Source organism: Symphalangus syndactylus, chromosome 8 (genome assembly GCF_028878055.3).
Source record: "Symphalangus syndactylus isolate Jambi chromosome 8, NHGRI_mSymSyn1-v2.1_pri, whole genome shotgun sequence".
NCBI lineage: Eukaryota > Metazoa > Chordata > Mammalia > Primates > Hylobatidae > Symphalangus > Symphalangus syndactylus.
This window is the reverse complement of record NC_072430.2, coordinates 14,694,701-14,715,357: the sequence shown is the minus strand read 5'-3', so window position 1 is coordinate 14,715,357 and position 20,657 is coordinate 14,694,701. Positions and strand designations below refer to the sequence as shown.

The window sequence follows — 20,657 nt, the reverse complement described above, 5'->3', positions numbered from 1 at the left end:
ACATGGTGAAACCCCATCTCTACTAAAAATACAAAAATTAGCCAGGCCTGGTGGCAGGCACCTGTAATCCCAGCTACTCGGGAGGCTGAGGCACAAGAATCACTCGAACCCGGGAGGCAGAGGTTGCAGTGAGCCAAGATCGTGCTACTGCACTCCAGCCTGGGCGACAGAGCAAGTCTCAAAAAAAAAGCAAATTTTTGATAGTGAGCATTTGTAACTGTTATAAAAAGAAACCTTTATTTTTAAAAAGTTAAATAAATTATGGCACATCAATGTGTGTATGAGTATGTATGTATGCACTCTTTAAGGAAACAAAACCTTTCACTATTTCTGTGCCTTGGAAAGAAGAATGAGAAGTTTCTGCATCTATGAAGTGGAGGTAACATTCATGTCTAATGTTTGGGGATTGCAAGAAAAAAAAAAACTGGAAGTAACTATGATGCCTACTTCATGTTTTGTTTTTTCTTCTCTCTTTTTGGTGGGGATTTAATGGATTCGTGTGCTAAGAACAGTTTGTATTAAGTACAGACGGTTTTCAACTTACAAGGTTTCAACTTACGATTTTTTGACTTTAAGATTGAGCGAAAAGGATACCATTCAGTAGAAACTGTATTTCCAGTAACCATACAACCATTCTGTTTTTCACTTTCAATATGGCATTAAATAAATTACATGAGATATTCAACACTTTGTGATAAAATAGGCTTTGGTTAGATGATTTTGCCCAGTTGTAGGCTAACGTTAAGTATTCTAAGCACATTTAAGTTAGGCTAGGCTAAGCTAAGATGTTCGGCAGGTTAGGTGTATTAAATGTGTTGTGACTTATATTTTCAGCTTATGATGGTTTTATTGGGACGTAACCCCATTGTAAGTTGAGGAGCATCTGTAAAAACGTTAGCTATTCCCATTATTATTACTGCAAAAGAGGGTGGATTGGGTTCTTAAGTATCACAGAGGAATGCAATTATTATTATTATTATTATTTACTTACCTTTAAGAAAGTTCTCATACATGGATATATTCTGCCTGTATTGGCTATTGTGACTATCAGATGAAATGGGAATCTAAGGCTGGGCGCGATGGCTCACACCTGTAATCCCAGCACTTTGGGAGGCTCAGGTGGGCAGATCATGAGGTCAGGAGTTCGAGACTAGCCTGGCCAATATGGTGAAACCCCCGTCTCTACTAAAAAATATAAAAATTATCCGGGTTTGGTGGCACACGCCTGTAGTCCCAGCTACTCGGGAGGCTGAGGCAGAAGAACCCAGGAGGCGAGTGTTGCAGTGAGCTGAGATCACACTACTGCACTCCAGCTTGAGGAACAGAGCAAGATTCCATCTCAAAAAAAAAAAAAAAGAAAGAAATAGAATCTAAAAATGCTTGGAAAACTGGATATGCTGTACAGATTTAGAGAATTATTATTCCAGCATTGAATTGGGGTCATATTGAAGAAAAAATGATATTTTGCTGCTCTTCCATTCAATTTTTTAGAATTTTATATTTAATATTTTTTCTTTTGCTCTATACAATCAGAGAAACTTCTCTAGTAATGAACTATAGAAATGATCCCAGAAAGCACAGCCTTTGTTCTTCCGTTCTTGTCACTCATTCCTTCCTTGCATATTTTCCTTTTATTTATTTATTTATTTAAGAGACAGTGTCTCACTCTGTCACTTAGGCTAGAGTGCAGTGACACAGTCATAGCTCACTGCAGCCTCAAATTCCTAGGCTCAAGTGATCTTCCTGGCGGGGCGCAGTGGCTCATACCTGTAATCCCAGCACTCGGGGAAGCCGAGGAGGAAGGATCACTTGAGCCCAGGAGTTGGAGACCAGCCTAGGCAACATAGTGAAACAGTCTCTATTTTATAAAATGAAATATTTGTTTTAAAAATGTGATCTTCCCACCTCAGCCTCATGAATAGCTAGGACTACAGGCATGCAGCACCATGCCTGACTAATTTTTAAAAATATTTTTTGTTGAGGCGAGAGTCTTGCTATGTTGCCCAGGCTGGTTGTGAACTCCTGGTCGCAAGCAGTTCTCCCACCTTGGCCTCCCAAAGCACTAGGATTACAGGCATAAGCCACTGTTCCTGGGCCAAATTTTCTATTTCATCATTCATTCATTTATGCAACAAACACTTGCTGAATGCCTCTGATGTGCCCAGCCCTTTTCTCCCTGTGGGGAGAAGAGGGGTGAGTGAGGCAGATATGGGCTCTGCTGTTATGGGCCTTACAGACTAGTGTGTGTGTGTCGGGGTGGCAGACAGGCAGATAGCCAGTCAGAGAAAAGAAAGGAGATGTGTGGATAGGCCGGGCATGGTGGCTCACACCTGTAATCCAAGCACTTTGGGAGGCTGAGATGGGAGGAACTCTTGAGCCTAGGAGCTTGAGGCTGTAGTAAGCCATGATTGAGACCAGCCTAGGCAACATAGCGAGACCTCATCTCTACAAAATAATTTAAAAATTAGCCAGGCATGGTGGCATATTCCTGTAGTCCCAGCTACATGGGAGGTGGAAGCAGGAGGTTCACTTGAGCCCAGGAGGCTCTCCAGCCTGGGTCACAGAGTGAGACTGTATCTCAGAAAGAAGAAGAAGAAGAAGGAGGAGGAGGAGGAAGAGGAGGAGAAGGAGGAGGAGGAGGGGGAGGAGGAGGAGGGGGAGGGGGAGGGGGAGGGGGAGGCTATGTAGAGGAAGTAAAACAGGGGGAGGTGACAGAGAGAGAACTCAGTAGGGCGAGGAGAAGTCAAGTACAGCCTCATGAAAGAGGGCACAATTGAGAAGGAGGAAGAGCTCAGTAGAGAAAGAACATTCCAAGTGGACGGAACAGCCAATGCAAGGGCCCCGGGGTGAGAATAAGCTGGATTAATTTGATCAGAAGAGGGATTGGAAGTTGGTCAGTCCACTATGTAGAAATAGAAAACCTACAGTTCAAAGAGACCATAAATCCATGATGCAAGAAGTTTCGATGAGAGGAGCTTGGAAGTCTCCACAGAACCTGAAGAGCTAGAATATCCCTCCAGGTGTAATCAGGTCAGAGCATCTACCTGGACTGTTACAACCTGCCTGTCAGAGCTGTGACTGTGGTGTTGGCAAGAGCCTAGGACTTGGAGGGAAAAGACCTAGAGTCAAGTCTCGGCTGTTTGATCTTGAGTGAGTCTCATGACCCTCTGGCCCTCAGTCCCTTCTAAAATTTAGGGATGATGCTACCTGCCTTATAAGGTAGGGTCAGGATTAAATGAGTGAGTGAGCACTTTGTGAAAGATGGCGTGCATGGAAGGGTTGCATATCTTTAGTAAGGGAAGCTTTGAAGCCAAAGTGCCAAGTGGGTGGGTCTCCATGTGGAACAGAGTGAGGTGCTGTGTGGCTGGACTCTGAGCTCTGAGGAGGCTGTGGGCATCCAACCAGGCCAGGGCGCCTGTCCTTCACCATCTCATTAACACAGCCAGCATATCTGCGTCTGAGATTGGCCCACTATTCTCCTACTAGAGTGTCTTTCCTCTCTCTTTTCCATATCCTGTCCAACCTGGTGGACTTCATAGTTCAGGATATGTTCAGTGAAGCCATGTCTACACTCACTCTAATCCCCACTGATCTCTCTCTCTTCTCATGAAAACCCACAAATTATCACCTCATTACTTGTGGATTTGTGTCTTTTCACTGTTTCATCTGCCTGCCTGTCTAGATCATAAGCTACTTGGGAGTAAGAACTGTTTTGTTTTTTGTATTCTTTCCACTCCTCCATGGCATTCACTACAACATAAATCATAGAGGTCAGAACATGCTGAAGTGCATTTTGAGTTAAAATGCTCAAAAGTGATCTTAGTGACACGTATTTACTTTCTCTGTTTATTTAAGCTCCAGCTATAATGTTTACCTGCCTAAAAGTTCCATGTTGCCATTATTAAAGATACTTCTTTTTGCCATGACTAGGCATTGAAAGGATTGTAATGCTTTGTTCTGTAGCCCCCAGGTTTCCCTAGATGACAAATAAACATTCCTTTTCCTGCGTGAAGATCGTCTGTGGAAACCTTGGCCATGGCATCGATATCAGAGCCTGTTACATTCAGAGAGTTCTGCCCATTGTACTATCTCCTCAATGCCATTCCAACAAAGATCCAGAAGGGTTTCCGCTCTATCGTGGTCTATCTCACGGCCCTCGACACCAACGGGGACTACATCGCGGTGGGCAGCAGCATCGGCATGCTCTATCTGTACTGCCGGCACCTCAACCAGATGAGGAAGTACAACTTTGAGGTGAGCCTTGCTTTGCTTTTCACCTGAGGGGGCATGAGCCATAGCTGACGCTTAACATGCTTGTGTTCTAGGATGAGATAATTTACTTCTGATTTACCAGAATATGGCCTTAATACCTCACCCAAACAATACTTTAAAACCATCTTCAGCTGAAGTGGAATATAACTAAAAACATTGGTGTTTTTAACTTTTTCCTGCCTCCAAAAATCTAACATCACTTTATTTATTTATCTGAGACAGAATCTCGCTCTGTTGTCCAGCCTAGAGTGCAGTGGGACAGTCATAGCTCATTGTAGCCTCAAACTCCTGGGCTCAAGTGATCCTTTTGCTTCAACTTCCTGAGTAGCTAGGACCACTGGGATGACTGCCACAGCCAGCTAATTTTTGTTTTGTTTTGTCTGTAGAGACATGGTTTCACTATGTTGCCCAGGCTGGTCTTGAACTCCTCGGCTCAAGCAGTCCTCCTGCCTTGGCCTCCCAAAGTGCTTGGATTACAGTCATGAGCCACCACACCTGGCCTAACATCACTTTAAAAGAGAACATCACCTGAGGTCAGGAGTTCTAGACCAGCCTTGACTAATATGGTGAAACCCTGTCTGTACTAAAAATACAAAAATTAGCTGGGTGTGGTGGCATGCACCTGTACTCCCAGCTACTCAGGAGGCTGAGACAGGAGAATTGCTTGAACCTGGGAGATGGAGGTTGCAGTGAGCCAAGATCACACCACTGCACTCCAGCCTGGGTGACAGAGTGAGACTCCATCTTAAAAAAAAGGAAGAAAGAAAAAAAGAGAATATTTTAGTATTTAAAACTTACTACAACACTTTGAAAGCAGACATTTTTTTTCCTAAGTGTTTACAGGAGCAGGCACATGCCTGTTTTTCAAAGTTTTACATAATCTCTAGTTCTTCTCTTGAAATTATGATGAAAAAAGGATTTATATGAATATTGGCTCATTGCCAGAATATGCACCTCTTAGTGGAGCTGAGGTCTCTTCTATAGCATTGGGATCCTGACCAATCTGTTTCTGCAGTGCTGTGGACTCAGGCATTTCTGTGTATTGTAGATATCGGTGGAGATGTTATTTGACCGTGTTGTGGCTGGCACCAACTATTGGTGAACTGTAATGTAATTCACCCACTTAGTCAATATCTGTAGTTTATTGAATACGTCACTTTTGTGAGAGACTCAAAGTTGACTGAGTTGTGGCTTCCACCACATGGGACTCTATTCTGTCCGTGATTAGGGGGCTTTTATGGACCAAGATACAGGTTTTGTATCTAAGAGAAATGTTTACAAATACTTGTGTTTTAATCAATATTCAATATATTAAAGTTTTAATTTAAAACATAACTAACTTAAGCCTCTGTGCTCATTTTAAAATAATAAAAATGGTTAGTACACATACAGCCCTTTCTATGTGTCAGACATTATTCTTTAAAAATATATATTTTAAATTTTTTAAAACATTATTTTTTCCTTCTCACTATGCTTCTTGGACAGACATATGTTAACTCATTTTATCCTCACAAAAACTCTCTGAGGCAGATGTTATTATGATCTTCCTCATTTACTAAGGAGACAGCTGGTTAAGAGAGGGTAGGTGACTTGCCTGAGGTTGACTGGTAGTGAATGGCAGCACCATCATGTGAACTTGGGCAGACTGTCTCTAGGGTCTGTATTAATTTTTTTTTTTTTTTTTTGAGACGGAGTTTCACTCTTATTGCCCAGGCTGGAGTGCAATGACATGATCTCAGCTCACTGCAACCTCCACCTCCCAGGTTCAAGCAATTTTCCTGCCTCAGCCTCCAGAGCAGCTGGGATTACAGTCACCCGCTATCACACCCAGCTAATTTTTGTATTTTTAGTAGAGACGGTGTTTCACCATGTTGGCCAGGCTGGTCTCGAACTCCTGACGTCAGGTGATCCATCTGCCTCAGCCTCCCAAAGTGCTGTGATTACAGGCATGAGCCACCACATCTGCCCGTGTATTAATATTTTTTGTGTAAAAAATAGAACTACTGCTATTTCCCTTTGAGTAATAGCTCATGGATTTGACTGATCAAATTCCCCAAACATTTAAAACCATTACATAATCTTTCAAACTGTAGTTAGGAGTTTAATAGTCTGAAATCTCTCAAATGCTTCAAACACTTATAAGGAAGACTCGTGAATCCAACGATGAACCCCAACAAGATCAATCAAAGAAATCCATGCACAGACGCATCCTAGTCACACTGCCAAAGATCACAATCTTAAAAATAGCCAGAGAACAATGACATATTACCTGTAGAGGAACAATGATTGAAATGACTGTTCTCACGCTGCTATGAAGAAATACCCAAGCCTGTCTAATTTATAAAGGGAAGAGGTTTTATTGACTCACAGTTCCGCATGGCTGGGGAGGCCTCAGGAAACTTGCAGTCATGATGGAAGGCACCTCTTCACAGGGCTCACTGTCATGAGAACAGGAGGGGGAAACCATGCCCATGACTCAATTATCTCTACCTGGTCCCTCCTACGACATATGGGGATTATGGGAACTACAATTCAAGATGAAATTTGGGTGAGGACACAGCCAAACCATATCAGAAACAATGGAAGCTGGAAGACAGTAGCATTTTTTTGTTTTTTTGTTTTTGTTTTGTTTTGAGACGGACTCTCGCTCTGTCTCCCAGGCTAGAGTGCAGTGGTGCAATCTTGGCTCACTGCAACCTCTGCCTCCCGGGTTCAAGCGATTCTCATGCCTCAGCCTCCAGAGTAGCTGGGACTACAGGTGCCCGCTACCACGCCCGGCTAATTTTTTTGTATTTTTAGTAGAGACGGGGTTTCACCATGTTCGCCAGGATGGTTTCGATCTCCTGACCTCGTGATCCGCCCGCCTCAGCCTCCTAAAGTGCTGGGATTACAGGCTTGAACCACCACACCCAGCTTGTTTTTTTTTTTTTTTTCCGGCAGAGTTTCGCTCTTGTTGCCCAGGCTGGAGCGCAGTGATGCGATCTCAGCTCACTGCAACCTCTGCCTCCCGGGTTCAACGATTCTCCTGCCTCAGCCTCCCTTGTAGCTGGGATTACAGGCACACGCCACCACGCTCAGCTAATTTTTCTATTTTTAGTAGAGACGGGGTTTCACCGTGTTGTCCAGGCTGGTCTCAAACTCCTGATGTCAGGTGATCCACTCGCCTCGGCCTCCCAAAATGCTGGGATTACAGCTGTGAGCCACTGCACCTGGCCGATAGTAGCACATTTTTAAAGTGGCTGAGAGGCCAGGCATGGTGGCTCACACCTGTAATTCCAGAACTTTGGGAGGCTGAGGCAGGTGGATTACTTGAGGTCGGGAGTTCAAGACCAGCCTGGCCAACATGGCAACAGCCCCATCTCTACTAAAATTATAAAAACTAGCCAGGAGTGGTGGCTCATACCTGTAATCCCAGCTACTCAGAAGGCTGAGGCATGAGAATCGCTTGAATCCGGGAGGCAGAGGCTGCAGTGAGCTAAGATCGTGCCAGTGCACTCCAGCCTGGGCGACAGAGTGAGACAAAATAAAATAAAGTTCTGAGAGAATTGTCAGCCCAGAATTCTTTACTCAGTGAAAATACCTATCAAGAAAGAAGGTGAAATGAAAGTATTATCAGATGAAGTAAAACTTAAGAGGGTTCGTTGCCAGCCCACCTGCCCTAAAGTCATTGCTAAATGAAGTTCTTTAGACAGAAGGGAACTTTGTACATCAAGAATGAAGAATAGTAAATACCTGGGTAATAAATACAATAGATGATTTTTCCCCTATTGAGTTCTTTAAAATATATTTGACAGTTGAAAACAAAAATTATGACTGATCAAGTTTTAACGGATGTAGATGTAGTAATATCTAAGACAAGTACAACATAAGTAAGGGAGAGTAAGGTATCCTATACATTTGTACATTCTTGAAGAGGTACAATATTGATTCTAAGTAGATTTTGAAAAATTATGTATAGGCCGGGCACAGTGGCTCATGCCTATAATCCCAGCACTTTGGGAGGCCGAAGCGGGTGGATCACAAGGTCAGGAGATCGAGACCATCCTGGCTAACACGGTGAAACCCTGTTTCTATTAAAAATACAAAAAATTAGCTGGGCGTGGTGGCGGGCGCCTGTAGTCCCAGCTACTCGGGAGGCTGAGGCAGGAGAATGGTGTGAACCTGGGAGGTGGAGATTGCAGTGAGCCGAGACTGCGCCACTGCACTCCAGCCTGGGCGACAGAGCGAGATTCTATCTCAAAAAAAAAAGAAAAAAGAAAAATTACGTATATATGTATTGTAATCCCTAGAGCAACGATAAGGTAGATGTATCAAAATGAAATTTCAAAAAATGTTGAAACAACTCACAGGAGAGCAGGAAAGAGGAAACAAGAAGGTAAAACAGAAAGAACAGACAGAAAACAAATAAAATGATAGACCTAAATCCAAATATACCAATAGTTAACGTTAAATGCAAATGATCTAAATATGTCTGTTAAAAGACAGAAATTGTCAGGATGGGTATAAAATGATGAACCTACTGTATGTTGTCTGTGAGAAATTCAATTCAAATATAATGATATAGGTAGGCTGAAAGTAAAAAGATGGAAGAAGATACCTCATGTAAACACTAATCAATGGAAAGTTGGAGTGGCAGCCTGGTATGGTGGCTCATAACTGTAATACCAGCACTTTGGGAGGCTGAGGCGGGTGGATCATATGACATCAAGAGTTCGAGACCAGCCTGGCCAACATGGTGAAACGCCATCTCTACTGAAAATAAAAAAATTAGCCAGGCATGGTAGCGGGCTCCTGTAATCCCAGCTACTTAGGAGACTGAGGCAGGAGAATTGCTTGAACCCGAGAGGCAGAGGTTGCAGTGAGCCAAGATTGCGCCATTGCACTCCAGCCTGGGCAATAAGAGTGAAACTCTGTTTAAAAAAAAAAAAAAGAAAGTTGGAGTGGCTGTATTAATATCAAGGTTTTCTTCTGTGTGAAGAAATAACCAGGGATAAAAAAGGCATTACATAATAACAGATTAGTTCACAAAGAAGACACAGCCATCCTACATGTATATGTCCCTTAACAGAGCTTCACACAATACATGAAGCAGAAATGGACAAATCTGCAATTACATGTGGAGACCTCAATATTCCTCTCTCAGTAATAGAAGTAGTAGACAGAAAACCAACAGGATATAGAAGAACTGAACAACACCATCAGCCAACTTGGTCTAATTCACATTTATAGAACACTCTGCCCAACAGCAGCTGAACAAGTGCACATGGAACATTCATCAATATAGACCATGTCCTGAGTTAGAAAACATACCTCAACACATTTAGACTAGACTAGGCTTTCCAGGCTCTTGTGTTTTACTTTGTTTTTTCACTTTTCTTTAAAATATAATTTACACAAAGTTTGCAAATCTTTTTTTTTTTTTGAGATGGAGTTTCGCTCTTGTTGCCTAGCCTGGAGTGCAATGGCGCAACCTCGGCTCACTGCAACTTCTGCCTCCCGGATTCAAGCGATTCTTCTGCCTCAGTCTCCCGAGTAGCTGGGATTACAGGCATGTGCCACCACACCCGGCTAATTTTGTATTTTTAGTAGAGACAGGGTTTCTCCATGTTGGTCAGGCTGGTCTAGAACTCCCGACCCCAGATGATCCACCTGCCCCGGCCTCCCAAAGTGCTGGGATTACAGGTGTGAGCCACTGCATCCGGCTGGAAGTTGTTTTTATTTTTTTATTATTTTTTATTTTTTTAAAGAGGTTTATTTGGCCCACAATTCTGTAGCTGGAAAGTCCAAGATTGGGCGGCTGCATCTGGTGGGGACCTCATGCTGCTTCCACTCATGGTGGGAATTGGAAGGGGACCAGGTGTGTATCAAGAGATCACATGTTAGGCCGGGCATAGTGGCTCAGGCCTGTAATCCCAGCACTTCGGGAGGCCGAGGCAGGCAGATCACGAGGTCAGGAGTTTGAAATCAGCCTGGACAACATGGTGAAACCCCATCTCTACTAAAAATAGAAAAATTAGCCAGGCATGATGGCCCACGCCTGTAATCCCAGCTACTCAGGAGGCTGAGGCAGGAGAATCGCTTGAACCCAGGAGGCGGAGATTGCAGTGAGCCAAGATTGCACCACTGCACTCCAGCCTGGGTGATGGAGCAAGACTCTGTCTCAAAAAAAAAGAAGAAAAAAAAAAAAAAAAAAAATATATATATATATATATCACATGGCAAGAGAGGGAAGCAAGACAGGAACCAAGGATGCCAGACTCGTTTTCTTTTCCTTTCCTTTTTTTTTTTTTTTTTTTGAGACAGAGTTTCACTCTTGTTGCCCTGGCTGGAGTGCAATGGTGCAATCTCGGCTCACTGCAACCTCTGCCTCCTAGGTTCCAGCAATTCTCCTGCCTCAGCCTTCTGAGTAGCCAGGACTACAGGTGTGCGCCACCACATCTGGCTAATTTTTGTATTTTTAGTAGAGACAGGGTTTTACCATGTTGGCCAGGCTGGTCTCAAACTCCTGACCTCAGGTGATGCGCCTGCCTCAGCCTCCCAAAGTGCTGGGATTACAGGCATGAGCCACAGCACCCGGCTCTTTTTCTTTTAGTATGGAGTGCTTCACAAATTTGTGTGCCATCCTTGTGCAAGGAAGCCAGACTCTTTAACAACCTGCTGTCTTGGAAACTAATCCAGTCCTTGGAGAGAGAGCACTCATTCACCCACGAGGAGGGCATTAATCTATTCATGAGGGATCTACCCCCATGGCCCAAACACCTCCCACTAGGCCCCACCTCCCAGCACTGCCACTTTGGGGATCAAACTTCAACATAAATTTTGGCAAAGACAAACCACATCTAAACCATAGCAGATGTGATAAGTCGCGTGAGCTTTGAAGGAAGGTGACATGGTAGAACATCATCCACAGGCTCTATCAGAGTTTGATGGAACAGCATCCACAGGCTCTACCAGAGATTGATGGAAGCTGGTACAAATTAAGATTGATGGAAGCTGGTACAAATTACTGGATCCAGCAACATAGAAGGGGACTCTGGGAGAATCCCATGTAAAGATTTTAGCTAGTCTGGGCATGGTAGCACACACCTGTAATCCCAGCACTTTGGGAGGCCGAGGCGGACAGATAGCTTGAGCTCAGGAGTTCGAGACTAGCCTTGGCAATACAGCAAGACCCCCATCTCTACAAAAGAATACAAAAATTATTCAGGTGTGATGGCGTGTACCCGTGGTCCTGGCTACTCAGGAGGCTCAGGTGGGAGGATCATTTGAGCCCAGGAGGTCAAGGTTGTAGTGAGCCGAGATCGAGCCACTGCACCCTAACCTGGGCAACAAAGTGAGACCCTGCCTCAAAAAAAAAAAAAATTTTAGCTAGTTATCCTTTAAATGTATTTCACCCATACATGCATATGCCTACTGTGTACCTACAAAAACTTTTTAAATCTAAAATATTAACATTTGGAAAAAAATGTATTTTGCTGGGGCCAAAATCCATACTTGGTAGCCCTGAGTATCAACGGCATTTTTTGAGCGCCCATTGTATATAGGATATCAAACTTATAATTGTGGAGAATCACAAGGGAGGTATAAAATAAAATTTCTTGTCCAGGCACGGTGGCTCATGCCTATAATCCCAGCACTTTGGTAGGCCGAGGCAGGCAGATCATTTTGAGCTCAGGAGTTTGAGACCAGCCTGAGCAACATGGCAAAACCCCATCTCTACTAAAAATATAAAAATTACCTGGGCGTGGTGGCGGGCACCTGTAATCCCAGCAACTCAGGAGACTGAGGCTGGAAAATCGCTTGAACCCAGGAGGCGGAGGTTGCAGTGAGTAGAGATTGCGCCACTGCACTCCAGCCTGCGCGACAGAGCAAGACTCTGTCTCAAAAATAAAATAAAATAAAAAAATTTTTTTGGCAAGAATGTAGAATTTAGAGTTAGAAGATTTAGAGCTTGGAAACAAAGCTGTATACCTATATGTAAACACATAGGAAAAGGTCTGAAGGAATTTTCACAATGATTACTTAACTCTAGGTAGGGATTAAGAATGGGATGGGCTGAGGGAGGAAGAGTGAAAGGGAATTACGTATTTTTTTAACTTTACTGAGGAATTACTGGAAATTTTTGGTACATATTACACACATGAACACAACAACACAAAGATTTGTTTTGAGCTTTGGCTGCCAGTTATTAGTGGTTTAACCCCAGAGATGAATTAAATATTTATGTTGTTGTTGTTGCTGTCATTTTCATCATGAGAGCTGGCTGGGTCTTAGAATCATTTGATACAATCCCCACTTTTTATAGATAAAGAAATTCTAAGATTCCTGCTTCAAGGCACATATCTCTGATTGCCTAACCATTGTGCTTACTTCCTGTGAGTGGAGGCAGGCCCTCTGTGCAGTCTGTGGATTTCAAGGATATGGAATACAGATGCATGGTCTCTTTGGAACGTCCAAGTCGAAAGTTAAAGATGCATTAAATAGTTTAGGGAAAATCTAAGATTTTATGGAAGATAAATTAAAAGTTTATGCTCAAATAAATCCATGTATGGCATGATTGAAAGATTATGTTTTTAAATGAAGTTATGTTTCCTAAAGAGGAAAGCAGACCTTTTCTGTGGTAAATATAGCCTTGCATGTGTTTTCCAGAATAGTGCTTTGGAAACCATTTTTTTCTACAGAAGTTAGTGGGAGAGGGCAGATGGAAACACAGATTCTTCGTACCTAGTGCCAAAAGCACTGAGAAAATGTTGCAAGGAGCTAATAACAAGTACAAAAATGTTAGAAATGTGTTCAATATATAGGTCTGACATGTGTAAGCATAGACCAAAAAGACTACTTGACCTGAGTTTCTAATGTTCTGTTTTGAAGTTAAACATATGATCCCTTTTCCTTAGCATTCAACAAGCTAATGAGATTTCATGGATTTGCCTTCAGAGCTGTCTTTTTTTTTTTTTTTTTGAGACGGAGTCTCGCTCTGTCGCCCAGGCTGGAGTGCAGCGGTGCTATCTCGGCTCACTGCAAGCTCCACTTCCCGGGTTCACGCCATTCTCCTGCCTCAGACTCCCGAGTAGCTGGGACCACAGGCACCCACCACCACGCCTGGCTAATTTTTTGTATTTTTAGTAGAGACAGGGTTTCACCGTGTTAGCCAGGATGGTCTTGATCTCCTGACCCCGTGATCCGCTCGCCTCAGCCTCCCAAAGTGCTGGGATTACAGGCGTGAGCCACCACACCCAGCTGGGGCGTTGCAGTTTTAAATAGCATTCCAGGGAAGGTCTGACTGAGAAGGTGACAGTTGAACAAAGGCGTAAAGAGCATGACCAACACGCCATGCTGACGTGTGTATTCCAAGAAGACAGAAGGGAAAGGCCCTGAGCCTGAAACATGTCTTGGATATTTCGCATTCAGAAAAGTCATCCTTCAGAATGTTACAAGTGTTTCATTGGCTTATACTGTATAGACATATTTTAAAGAGGAGCAAAAAGGAGAGTTTTTGTCTCACCATAGCAGCCAAGGTGCATTTGCCCAGTGCCTTCCATTGTCTTTCCCTATGGGAGTAACTTTTAGGTCCAGTGATGAGGAGCCTGTGATGTCTGTGTTCTGGTTTGTTGATAACATTACCATACAGGGCTTCACTGGTGTCCTTCTTAGCATGGATTGCTTCTATTCATTGGTTGCTGGAAAATTTGCATTCAAATGTTTTTTAACAGTGACTCTTAGGGAAAAAAAATACATTTTATTAGATGTCCATTCTCCCTAAATTTACCTAAGTTCAACTGAATTCCAATAGGTATTTTTTAATGTTAATTTAAAAAAACAAGCTGGCCAGGTGTGATGGCTCACGCCTGTAATCCCAGCACTTTGGGAGGCCAAGGTGGGCGGATCACTTAAGGTCAGGAGTTTGAGACCAGCCTGGCCAGTATGGTGAAACCCCATCTCTACTAAAAATACAAAAATTGGCTGGGCGCGGTGGCTCACGCCTGTAAACCCAACACTTTGGGAGGCCGAGGCGGGAGGATCATGAGGTCAGGAGATCGAGACCATCCTGGCTAACATGGTGAAACCCTGTCTCTACTAAAAATACAAAAAAAAAAAGCCCGGGCGCGGTGTCTCATGCCTGTAATCCCAGCACTTTGGGAGGCCTAGGTGGGCGGATCACGAAGTCTGGAGATCGAGGCCATGGGGCTAACATGATGAAACCCCGTCTCTACTAAAAATACAAAAAATTAGCCAGATGAGATGGCAGGCGCTTGTAGTCCCAGCCACTCGGGAGGCTGAGGCAGGAGAATGGCGTGAATCCAGGAGGCGGAGCTTGCAGTGAGCCAAGATTGCGCCACTGCACTCCAGCCTGGGCAACAAAGCAAGACTCCATCTCAAAAAAAAAAAAAAAAAAAATTAGCCAGGTGTGGTGGCACGTGCCTGTAGTCCCAGCTACTCAGGAGGCTGAGGCAGGAGAATTGCTTGAACCTGGGAGGTGGAGGTTGCAGTGAGCCGAGATTGTGCCACTGCACTCCAGCCTGGGCAACAAGAGTGAAATTCCATCTCAAAAAAAAATAAAAATAAATAAATAAACAAATAATAAAAATACAAAAATTAGCCAGGTGTGGTGGCACACACCTGTAATCCCAGCTACTTGGGAGGCTGAGGTGGGAGAATCATTTGAACCTGGGAGGCAGAGGTTGCAGTGAGCCAAGATTATGGCACTACACTCCAGCCTGGGTGACAGAGCAAGTCTCCGTCTTAATAAATAAAGAAATAAAAATGATAAGCTGATTTAAAAATGCATATGAAATTGTAGTGGGTGGAATAGTCATACTAGTGGAAAAGAGGAAGCAAATGGGAGAAGTTGCTATTAGGTAACAAGACTTATAAAGCTTTAGTAATTAAGGGAGTGTGGTATTAGCACAAGAAAAGATACATAGATCACTGGAATAGATTAGAGAAGTCAGAAGAGCAACATGTATATGGATACTTGAGTAATTGCAAAGGTGATACGACAAAGTCTGTTTCAGTAAATGGTTCAGGACAGTTGGATATGAATGGGAAGAAAAATGAAACTGGATCCCTACCTCACTTCATATGGTGGTTATTTTGAGCACTTTAAAGTGTTAATGTCACTGTCTCTTGACTGCTGAGATTCTGCTGGCAGTGTAATTGTTTCCTTTACCGGGAATTTGCCTTGTCTCTTTCTCCTTCAGATCTTCTCTAATGATAGAGTCCCTGGCTTTAGGCTTCTTCCTTCAACTCCAGTGGATATTCCCTACTTGTTTTGTCCTATGGAGTTAAGAAAATTATTCCAGAAAAGCAGATATCTTTGTTTAACTTCCGGATCGTTGAAAAGTTGTATTAGTATTCAAACATTAAACAATTGTTCTTTGTTAGTAAAAGGAGGAAAATAGTGAAACCATTCTTAATAATTGAATGAATTCGTTTTTGGTCTTAAATATTTCAAAATATTTCAGATCAATTGTTTGGTATGCTAGTGGTTTCTACTGAAGGTTAAGCTTTGACCTACTAAAAGCAGCTCATAAAGCAAGCTTTGTCAGACTTCAGTTCCCATGAACCTGCTCACAAAGAACACTTTTTCCCAATGTAGTTTCGTCTTGTGTATGAAAGGAAAACTGCCTGCCAAGGAGGCTAAGAAGGTTAGCTGAATGCTATTGTAATGGTGAGATGTTTGTCCAGAAAACCGTTTCTGACACCTTTCACATCAAAAGCCTTTTTTTTTTCCTTAAACTTTTTGATTGCTGGATTTCTGTTTGAGGAAGTTATGTTGCTACAATGAGGGTAGCAATAAATGCCTCCTGGGAAGTTGGAAATGAAGGAGAAGGAGAGTTAAACACAATAGATGAGATCAGAAATGGGCAAAGTTGTCTTAAAGAGACAGAATGGCTCCCTGGCTAGAATAAGACTGAATTGTCCCCAGATCAAAACAAGAAGAGAATGTGTGTGGCAGAAGGAAGAAAGTGGACTCTAAGCTGTGTTAGTTAGGAAAACCAGAAATTGGGCCAAATTGCCTGTTTAGTGGGAGAGATAGCTTTTGAGAGCTGTGATCCCGCTGGTGTGGCTGGCTCTGGGCAGATATTTGTATCTGAAATGACTCATGCTGTGGGACCCTTCCTGAGATCTAACACTTACAGTGGTTTGATCAGAAATTGCACCATGCTTGCCAAGCAACTTTTGGACTAAAAGTTGCTGCCCACGTATATCAGGGGAAGAATATATATATATATATATAGTACCTATCTTAGCATCTGATTTGTATGACCATTACTTCAATGTAAAATAATAAATTGGCTTTCCAGCTTAAACTTCAATTTCTTATATATTATATGATCATGAGACAACCTTCCTGGGCTGATCAACAGCAGGATGCTAAAAAGATTGAGTATCTGAGTCAGGAAGGTAGAGGGCCAGACCCTACATGTAGCTAATTCACCATGGTGAATCTGCATGTTAGGTAAAACTATGGGTTTGTTTTTTGTTTTTTGAGATAGATTCTCACCCTGTTGCCCAGGCTGGAGTGCAGTGGCATGATCTCAGCTCACTGCAACCTTTGCCTCAGGGTTCAAGAGATTCTCCTGCCTCAGCCTCCCAAATAGCTGGGATTACAGGTGTGCACCACCATGCCCAGCCAAATTTTTGTATTTTTAATAGAGACGGGAGTTTCACCATGTTGGCTAGGCTGGTCTCGAACTCCTGACCTCAAGTGATCCGCCCACCTCGGCCTCCCAAAGTGCTGGGATTACAGGCATGAGCCACTGCACCCAGCCTATTCAGAATTTTCTATTTCTTCTTCTTCTTTTTTTTCATTTCCTACTGAAACCCCTTTTTTTGTTTGTTTTTTGTTTTGTTTTGTTTTAGACAGAGTTTTGCTCTTGTTGCCCAGGCTGGAGTGCAATGGTGTGATCTCGGCTCACTGCAACCTCCACCTCCCATGTTCAAGTGATTCTCCTGCCTCAGCCTCCCAAGTAGCAGGGATTACAGGTGCTCGCCACCACACCCAGCTAATTTTTTTGTATTTTTAGTAGAAACGGGGTTTCACTGTGTTGGCCAGGCTGGTCACGAACTCCTGACCTCAGGTGATTCACCCGCCTCAGCCTCCCAAAGTGCTGGGATTACAGGCATGAACCACCGCGCCCAGCTGAGAACCCAATTATGTGTAGCTTGGACCTTTATGTTCTCTCTTCTATGTCTCTAAACTTCTCTTTCATGTTTTTAATCTTTTCATCTCTTTGTTGCATGGTAGGTAATTTCCTTAGATCTGTCATCTAGTTCAATACTGTTTTTTCCAGCTGTGACTAATTTGCTATTTATTCCACCCAGTGACATTTTAAATTCTCTTGGATTTTTTCATTTCTGTTTCCAATAGTAGTTGTTCTTGGCTTACATTTCAGTTTCCTGTTTTATTTTTAAAACATTTTAATCATTTTTCTTTTATGTTCTGTGTTCTTCAATCTAAATGAAATACTTGGGGTTGTTCAGTGCTGTTATGGCTTGTTGTACTTGACTCATTCATGGGCCTACTTCCCTATGGTAATTTCTAATTATGAGCAATGTGGCTGATCCTAATGTATGAGAACCCTGGGGGACCTGGATCGGGACTGCTCCACAGATGGGGTTTATGTTTACCAATGCCAGGCACCTTGGAATGCTACCAACATAGAAGCACTTCAGATTAACCGTCTGCGTAGAGCTTTGCTTGGAAAGAGAGAATAAATTCAAACTCCGATGCTGAATGGGGCGTGCTTATGATGACGGATTCTTAGGAAAGATTCTTTTGTATTCATTCCAATCGATGCTTGAGATAAGACAGATCTTCTTGCCAGCTGCATTTGCCAGCAAATGGATTTTTCCCTAGCTTACTCCTTCACTGAGGGTTAGGTCCTTGGGATTCTGGCTTGGCAGAGAATATCAGCTCCAGCTCCCTACCATCTACTCAGCTCTGAAAACCAAGGCTCCAGAGGTGTGCCAGATGGTTACAGGGTAGCCTGTAGCTTCAGGGCTGGCTTGTGTTTTAGTTTGGGAGCATTCTTTTTGGTGTTTGGGTCCTGTGGATTTTCCATACTTTCTTGAAAATTCAGCTATGCATTTGAAAGGCTGCATTACATATTTCACTCAGCGTTGCCAGGTGTTCAGAGAGGGGTGTTTTGGGACAGCTAGGCTATTGTATTGTGCAAAATTGAAGCCTCGTATTCTATTTTTTTTTTTTTTTTTTTTTTTTTTTGAGATGGAGTCTCGCTCTGTCCCCCGGGCTGGAGTGCAGTGGCGCAATCTCGGCTCACTGCAAGCTCCGCCTCCCGGGTTCACGCCATTCTCCTGCCTCAGCCTCTCCGAGTAGCTGGGACTACAGGCGCCCGCCACCACGCCCGGCTAATTTTTTGTATTTTTTAGTAGAGACGGAGTTTGACCGTGGTCTAAATCTCCTGACCTCGTGATCCGCCCGCCTCGGCCTCCCAAAGTGCTGGGATTACAAGCGTGAGCCACCATGCCCGGCCTCTATTTCTATATGAACTGTAGTGAAGTGTTAATAATCTGACGTCTGGGATGTTTTGATTCTTACATCAACAACTATGACATTTATTAATTATCAACAATTATCATCAATATTAACATTAACTCAAGCTCATTGGTTACATTACAAAGAACGTTGATACATTACAAAGCACACATACAAGCACTGCACACCAATATTGAGGCTTCCAGCCCCCTCTACATGATCATTTATTTATTTATTTTTGAGACAGAGTCTCAGTCTGTTGCCTAAACTGGAGTGCAGTGGCGTGATCTTGGCTCACTGCAACCTCCGCCTCCCAGGCTCAAGCGATTCTCCTGCCTCAGCCTCCCAAGTAGCTGAGATTACAGGTGTGTACCACTACCACCTGGCTAATTTTTGTATTTTTAGTAGAGATGGGGCTTCACCATGTCGGCCAGGCTGGTCTCGAACTCCTGACTTCAAATGATCCACCTGCCTTGGCCTCCCAAAGTGCTGGGATTATAGGCGTGAGCCACCGCACCTGGCCATGATCATTTTTATTTTGGAACTATTCATTCAGAAAAATTTCACAGCCATTTTGAACTTGTGCTATGACATGGCAAAATCTCTAGTAAATCATTTTAATTCCTGATATGTTCATTTTTACAATAATAAATTTCTAAGGAAAATGTTTTCAACTTCTTGCCACCATGTCAAGACTCTGCGTTTTAAAACCTATTACATCACATTTTCCCTTCAAAGCAATGCCAGTGAATTCTGTTAAAGGTATCATCCATCTCATGTTAGCCAGCTCCAGATCATAAAGTTTCCCTCATTCTCCTTCCTTTCCACAAACCTACCAAATCCTCTCTCACCAAGTCCTTTGGGTTAATTCATGGAGAAAGTATTGAGCACAGAGGCAGAGCAGCGCCTCTGGAGAGTGTCACATTTGTGTGTGAATCCTGACTCTTGATTTTCGCTATCTTTGTAATCTTAGACAAATTACTACCAGGCACGGTGGCTCACACCTGTAATCTCAGCACTTTAGGAGGCTAAGGCAAGATCACTAGAGTCCAGGAGTTTGAGACAAGCCTGGGCAACACAGCAAGACCCTGTCTCTACAAAAAATAAAAAATTAGCTGGGTGTGGTGGCACACACTTGTATTCCCAGCTGCTCGTGGGGGCTGAGGTAGGAGGATCACTTGAGCCTGAGAGGTCAAGGCTGCAGTGAGCCATGATGGGGCCACTGCACTCAGCCTGGGTGACAGAGCAAGACCCTGTCCCAAAACAAACAAACCAAAAAACAAATTACTTAACCTGTCTGGAGCTCAGTCCCATATTTGTAAAATGTGGATAACTACAGCACCTTCCCTTATAGAAAGTTGTTTGAGGACCCAGTTATACATTTAAAGTGCTTAACACATTACCTGCCACAGGAAAACAAAGACAAGCTGCTGTCCTGTTTTCTTTGTTGCTGTCATCCTTCTCACAAGGTCTCGATAGAGTCTGTCTTCATCAAGGTTTCACTGCTCTCATGCCTGTTCTGTTTACCCCTTTTCTAGACTGGGCCCTTACTTACCTTAGCCTGAGCTATTGTGAAACACTCCCAGCGGCTTCCTGACTTGCCCCACTCCCTCCTTCCTCCGTCCTGCTCCTTATCGTGTTTGTCAGAAATGCCTCTGACTGATACACTGGCCAAATCAGAAATCTTCAAGGGATCCCCCTTTTTCTTACTGTAGCTTAAGATCTAAATCTCTTAACCCAGATCACGATCTGACACTAGATATATTTATAGTCCATGAAAATACCCTGAAAGCTTTAAAGTACCAGATGAAAGTGAGCTCCTTCATTACCACCTCCACTCACTGTAGGCGGCTTTTCATGTGCCTGTCTCGGTGCAACAGCT

At 43.3% G+C, this 20,657-nt stretch overlaps 1 protein-coding gene and 1 pseudogene across 4 annotated transcripts in view; one reads left to right on the top strand and one right to left on the bottom strand.

The window, feature by feature from the left end:
- Positions 1-20,657, top strand: part of TECPR2 (tectonin beta-propeller repeat containing 2) — a 143,788-nt gene that overhangs the window by 10,086 nt on the left and 113,045 nt on the right. For 3 of the 4 annotated variants that reach the window (XM_055288102.2, XM_055288103.2, XM_063643823.1), the window contains exon 2: positions 3,964-4,254. In XM_055288102.2, the coding sequence (XP_055144077.1) occupies positions 4,036-4,254 (219 nt within the window). In that variant the 5' untranslated portion in view covers positions 3,964-4,035. Of the gene's footprint in view, positions 1-2,729; positions 2,847-3,963; positions 4,255-20,657 lie in introns of those variants that run through there. The other variant, XM_063643824.1, reaches the window with a different exon arrangement.
- On the bottom strand, positions 1,504-1,585 carry LOC129489101 (uncharacterized; annotated as a pseudogene).